The 6,680-nt window shown below is 38.5% G+C and overlaps 1 protein-coding gene across 1 annotated transcript; it reads right to left on the bottom strand.

The window, feature by feature from the left end:
* Positions 1-2,477: 2,477 nt before the first annotated feature.
* On the bottom strand, positions 2,478-6,274 carry LOC105047616 (homeobox-leucine zipper protein HOX3). Its single transcript, XM_010926617.4, has 4 exons — positions 6,048-6,274; positions 5,583-5,776; positions 5,216-5,295; positions 2,478-2,925 (listed from the first exon to the last, which is right to left on the bottom strand). The coding sequence occupies exons 1-4, from the start codon at positions 6,208-6,210 to the stop codon at positions 2,607-2,609; spliced, it is 756 nt and encodes a 251-aa protein (XP_010924919.1). The 5' UTR covers positions 6,211-6,274; the 3' UTR covers positions 2,478-2,606.
* Positions 6,275-6,680: the final 406 nt, after the last annotated feature.

Raw genomic sequence — 6,680 nt, 5'->3', positions numbered from 1 at the left:
AATTTATTCTCATTTTTTTCTTCTTTAATGACATTTTTAAAAAAAAAATAATTTGACAAAATTAATTTTATGGTATTTTATATTTTATGCTATTTTTAAGATATTTTTTGAGATATTTTTTTTAAAAAAAATAAATTTTAAATAATTTTAGAATTATAATTTCTATTTCTTTTCGATTCTTTTTTTAATGGTATTTTTAATTTTTTTTTTACACAAATTTTTTTCAGATATTTTTTTAAAAAGATAATTTGAAATGGAGATACTAATTTTAAATAATAATTTTTATTTTTATCAAAATTAAAATTTTTATTTTTTTATAAATTTAATTTATTTTTTATTTTTTTCATTGTTTACCGTTTTTTTCTTTTGTTGCGGGGAAAAAAATGTAATGATTTTAAAAACACCATTTGAGATGGCGTTTTTATTTGGAATGATATTTTTAAAATTACCATATTTTTTGACATTTTTATTTTTTTAATTTTTTTTTTGATCTATGTGAAAAATAGGAGGTGATGTGATAATGAAAAAATGTCTTTCAAAATGACGTTTTACCGATTTTGCATCATTCTGATAAATAAATTTAAAATAAAATTATTTAAATAAATAATTTTTTTTATATTAATTAAAAAAAACTCCACGATGAAAGGACAATCATGCTTCACTCTTCCCAACGTAAGGACAGCTTTCAAACTTTGCATCAGAGTCTTTTTTTTTTTTTTTGTAGGTGACTTGTCTCTATGTATGTTCTGACTATCTACAGTGCTGATCGAGTGGGACAAACCTCACTCAAATTTAGCATCCATCGGCTTTTCTTTTGGCACAAGAGCATCCATCAATAGTTAAGATGACGGAATCTTCTCTTCGGATGCTTTAGGTTATTAATTGTTTCGCACACCAACCCAAAAGATCGCAATAGATTTTGGACATCAAACAAACTGAAGTTGATTCCTGTTGAACATTCATATTTGCGTTCCCTTTTTTTTTCTTTTTTGAGACAAATTGAACGTTTGGACTTTAGCGCAACTCCTCCAAATTTGAAACTTAGACACGGAATACAAACCAGTATAGAAATAATAATTAAAAAAAAAAAAAAGAACGTCTTAGCATTTATTGTATAAGCAAAGTGCTCGATGCGCTGGAGAGGTGAAAAACCTTTCAAAAACTACCATTCATTGAAGAGGTCTAACAGCGGTGGTTATGAGAAAAAATGGGAGTTGTAAATAAGAGATTTCTATTCGACAGCCCCATGATCATAATTTTTTTTAAACAATCACAAAAATGTTCCACCTCATTTTGGCTTTAGAGTATAGAAAGATAGTATAGCTCTTGTGGTTGACAGCTGGGGCAAATATCCTTAGCCATTCACCTACATCATCCGCACTAGGTTACTTTGAAAGGTATATCTAGTGATCCTTCAAATAATGGTTTTGTTCATTATGAACTTTCAGGTGCACTTCGTTTCCTTGGAATCATCAATCTCGAGTACAGGCCAAGGCAACATGCTCGGTAATGGCAATGACAAGTTCTTTGTTATTTTTCTTTTCGAGAATATTGTGGTTATCCACCTCAGGTGTAAACTATTGAAGAAGAAAGTACTAAAGCTACAACCAGCAACGTTGCACATGACCAAGATGTATTAGATCGATTCTTCATCATTTATGGTTCAATATGCCGGAACTAAAATAATGTCTTGAACTAGTCTTTCATTGCTGTCCGACTAACACGAACTCTTTTTTTTTTTTTTTTGCCGCCCAGTGTTGGATCACAAATTTACAAGGCCATGGATGGGGCTTGCCTTATCTAAATATGTACGCCTTTCAATCTGCTAGCATTGAAGCAACCAATTCTATCTGTCTCTAAACGTCAGTCCCCTTTCTAAGGTGGCTTGATGGTCACATACACTTCCCAGATATGAGACATGAAACTTATCTGATTTTTTCCACCTAAATAAATTTGTGTGATTTTGATGGCAGATCTAGTTTGACATATAATTTGTACTCCAAGAAGGCATACAACACCAATAAATCCACGCGCATATCACGTGAGAAATACTAGTGACAATAAATATCGTCCATGATGAACATTGCAGTTGCGGTGCCTACAAACATAAAAACCAAGAAACTTAGCCCACACCTTAGAATGTGGGTTACTTTAGCCGATACTACAGACCCTGCCTGAACCCGATCCAACGTTCTCAGCCCACGCTGTAATATCCTACGATAACTTTTTATTTTTTTTAGGTACGTTCCATTTGTTTGTCAAATATTTTTCACATTACCGTTCTATACCAACATATAAATTGGAATAGGACCCCTAATCAGCCATCTACAGACAAATTAACCTAATTATACTCATCTGAAGCTTCACCGACATGGCCCAACAGTAATTTTATATGAAGGCCCAACTTCAACTACAAAGCGGGGGGGCTAGTATTGCATGGAAACCCAGCTAGTAGTTTATCAAGGGAGCAGAGCCTGGGGAGGGAAAAGACCTCTTTCAACTCCTAAAGTTCTTCCATTTACAAAATTTATCACAAAGAGCAGTTCCCACCTTTAGAGATAAAGGGGTGCACCTTCTTCTCCTCGCATGCAGCATCATGATCATGGCTAACAGGCAGCGGAGGAGGAATGGTGGCCTCGGGAGAGGAAAGGAGAGGCTGATGGCAGCCTGGCGGTGGCGGCGGCGGCGGCGGCCGAGGTAGCAGCAGCACGGGGAGTCGAGGTAAGGCGCTCGCAGCGAGGGCACATGGTGAGGGCAGAGGCAGGCATGGGCTGGCGGGTGTGAGGGGAGAGGATGGTCGGCGGAGCCACCCGCAAGGCCCGCAGTTCCTCCACCTCGCGCTGGAGCCGGCGGTTCTCCTCCGTCAGCGAGCCGAAGCAGCGCTTCAGGTACTCACACTCCATCTCCGTCTGCTTAAGCTTTGTCCTGCATCACATATCAGAATGCAGCATAGCTAGGTTTTGTGATTTTACGTGGTTTTTAAAGCATGCATCATACTTCTATATGGTGAGATGCTCGGTTGTGCGAAGATGAAATATTACACTCCTAAAATTATGGATTGGATTTTGTTTTCCTTCTACAAGGACAAGTGGCTGTTGCACTGTCCGTTAGAAGCATGCACCCCGGACATCTTGAGGAGCAAATGGATTCTCCCCACTGAAACAAAAGATATGAACCTACTCTTTTACAACAATACGCGAAGGGTGTTGAAGTTGATGAGTTGTACAACCTACGGCTTGCGTCTCTGAGAAGTCAACAAGCATTAAATTATTCAAGTTACTTGGGCGTCTTTCCATTTTCCAACAAGTAACAGTCAAACTCCTTAAACATCTCAACCGCTGACATCTTACAATTTAAAATAACAAAAGGAATAAAATTAAGATAAGCTTTTCTTTCCTTTTTAGGCCTACAAACTTATTTTGTTGATAGTTGAATTTACCTTTATGGTTGAAAAAATTCTAAAAAGATCTAGGTGACAATTGGCCAGCTTCAGCTTGGGCTGGCAAATGATTCAGGCCACTTGCAAGCAGCTTATTTTCAACCCAACTCTTTCTTTAGTTAGAAACATGAAATCAAATGAAAACAAGCCAAGCTCGATATTGGCTGTTTGGCTTGAAATTTATTTCATCCCATGTCTGAGCAGATGTCTGATGGACCAAGCTCGTCTCAATAAGACTCAAAATAATGGTTTATTTTAAAAGATCGATGGCTTCATTACATTTTTTTTTTAGTTCATGCATGCATTAAATTATGATCAATAACGATTTGAAGATTGAACACATGATGGGTTTTATTTGTTTGAATTTTCCGGGCAAGCTGAAGTTGAATCCCAGTTTATTCGAAGTGGATTCAAGCCTGATCCAAATCGCTCGGCTCGATCACAGCCCTAATTATCACAAAATGCAAATGGTAAAACTAGCTTGACACGTTGCATGGAAATAATATGAAGGCCAAGCCACGTTAGAAACAAACATGAACGAAACCATGATCCAGATTTGAAGATTTATGTCTAATTGTTATCTTAACCATGACTTTCTTATTCTTCTTGAAGACATTCACGTGTTATCCACATTAACTTCTGAAAATAATTTCTCAACACTTTGATCTCAAGCCATGTATTGCGCATACGACAAACAAAGCAAATAATGTCATTTGCATCATAACGGTGTTCCACCACTAGATGGGGAATTGGACAAACGGTCTCCACTTAAAAAGTCTCGAGCCATACCATCTCAACCAGGAAGTAGAACTACCACTTGTAACCCATTAGGTCCATAGTCAACACATGTCAAGCATTATTTCAAGGTATGGGTCCTATCATCTTGAGTAAGGCGGTAAACCACGTCCATGTGAATCATAAGAAGACCAAACATTATGCCATGTGAATTATAGAAGACCAAACATTATGTCAAGGTGCTGAGATCACATCACCGACTAAAACAGAGCAGCCTACTTGACCAGAAACTTCAGTTTTCTTTTAGTTGGACTTTTAGAGTTGCTTTGCCCTCATATAGGTGGAATTTACCATGTCTCCTTGTTTTTTCCATGCTTCCTTTAATCACATGGCAGACATGGGCATTTTAAAGCTTTTTGTCACTAAATAACCAAAATAAAAATTATCACAAAAGGTGCCAGGTTACTAAACTAGTAAAATTCTTAGTATGTGTATCAAAAAAAAAAAAAAAAATCCAAACCATCTTCACCAAGATTTACAGGTTAAGAGCTTAAAGAGGGTCATCATCTGCAAATTGTGTAGCCTATTATCCTGGGCCATTTCTTCAAAAAAAGAAAAAGAAAGAAAGAAAGAAAAAGAAAATGCTATTATATTAAACCAATAATTTTCACACCAAAATGCTACATAAAAAGTAGCCACTAGATTTAAATATCAAAATTATACCTAGAAAGTAATTATCATGTCATCAGGTTATGTAATTGGCTCAAATGAATGGTCTATGTGGCGACAAAAGAGCTAATGGGCAAAGCATTGTCACTTGAAAAGTCAGTGGTGGACAAAGAAACTGTGAAAATTTGCACTAGCAATATTATTTGGTCAGAGTCTGAGAGGCCAGACCACTAATTTGATCACACTGTATGGAGACAAGAGGATGAATTAGAACAAAATTAATGACCCCGTCTATTAGAACAAAAGTTATGAGCAGTCTAAAATCGCCACCTTTTGCAGAACTTACAGAAAGACGTACTAAGGTTCACGCACCTGGCCCTTCGGTTCTGAAACCACACCTCCACTTGTCGCGGCCTCAGCTTCAGCTTCATTGCCAACGCCTCCTTCTGCTTCTGCCGTTTCGTTCCATCCATTCAATATTATTTCCCCAAAATAAACCATCCAATAAATATCAGATAATAATAAATGTATACATTAATTACAATATTATAAACATCATGAATAGATAGTCGATATAAAGTATACAAGGTATAAGAGATGTTGGACCACTGATTTAAAATAAAAATAAAACCACAAAGATTGTTTCATTGATTAAGGGGCTAAAAAGAAAACAAAAGAATACTAGGAATATAAGGGGGCTGATTATTTTATGGTGCAAAGTGGTAAGATAAGCACTCACAGGGTTGAGGGTGTGATTCTGCCTGAAGCTTTCTTCCAGCAACCGAGACTGCTCCTTTGAGAGCCGAAGCTTCTTTGGCCTGGGGGTCCCCCCCTCTTCCTCCTCCTCCTCTAAGCTTCCCATGGGGAACTCCTCCTCGGCTCCACTAGCAGGTAGATTTATGTCCAACTCCCTCATATTGCAGCCACCCCCTTCTACACATATGAGGTACAATAAGATCAACTACTTGTCCCAAAAGAGAGAGAGAGAGAGAGAGAGAGAGGGCGGTTTGGATTATATATGATCAAACCAAAAAGAAAATAAGAGACACGAGAGGTCTCATATATCATCAAGAAATGGAGGAAGTGAGGGTCCAAGGATCATCATCCATATATAATCATGCAACAGCACATAGATCAACAAAAAGCTCACAAAATCTCTCATGCATTCAACCAAAAACAGAAGAAATTTCCTTGTCGATCTTACCAGAGCCAGAAGAAGAGCTAAGTCCAGGCACGGCAATGGTCAACTCCAGCCCAGAAGGGCTCCCCCTAAAGTCCCCCATCCGAAAGAACTCCAGAGCACAAAGGAGAAAGAACAGAAGAACAAAAAGATCGAAAACTTTCACAATAAGAAAAAATAATACCATCAAGGTGAAAGAGAGAGGACGGGGTTGGATGGGGTTATATACAAGGGATAAGAAAAGTATCGAAAGGAAAGAGAGTAGTTAATAAAATTTAATGGAGGGAGGGGGGGCAACCATAAAGGAGAGACTGGGTGTGGTCCCCTAGGTAGGGGTATGAGTCGAGTCGTCACGTCAAAAGGGTAGGAGTAGGGGCATGGTGCAAGTGGGGGTGGAGGGCGACACGTGTCTCGACGCATGGTGGGTGTGCAGGGGAATAGCCGGCAGGTCCCCCCGTTCGGCGAAGGGGAGTCGGCTTGTCGGGGCTCAGGTCGGCTGCCGTAATCATTGACAGGAGAAAACCTCAGCAGTAATTGACTCCCCACCCACCTCTCTGCCTTCCGCCCTTTTTGTTGCACGCTTTGCACTCCGGGCCCTTCCCCCACCCCTCTATATTTCACATTGCTGTACTGCTGACCATGGTTATCCCAACGTCT

The sequence above is a fragment of the Elaeis guineensis genome, chromosome 2, assembly GCF_000442705.2.
Source record: "Elaeis guineensis isolate ETL-2024a chromosome 2, EG11, whole genome shotgun sequence".
NCBI classification, from domain to species: Eukaryota; Viridiplantae; Streptophyta; class Magnoliopsida; order Arecales; family Arecaceae; genus Elaeis; species Elaeis guineensis.
This window is presented reverse-complemented; position numbering and strand designations above follow the sequence as displayed.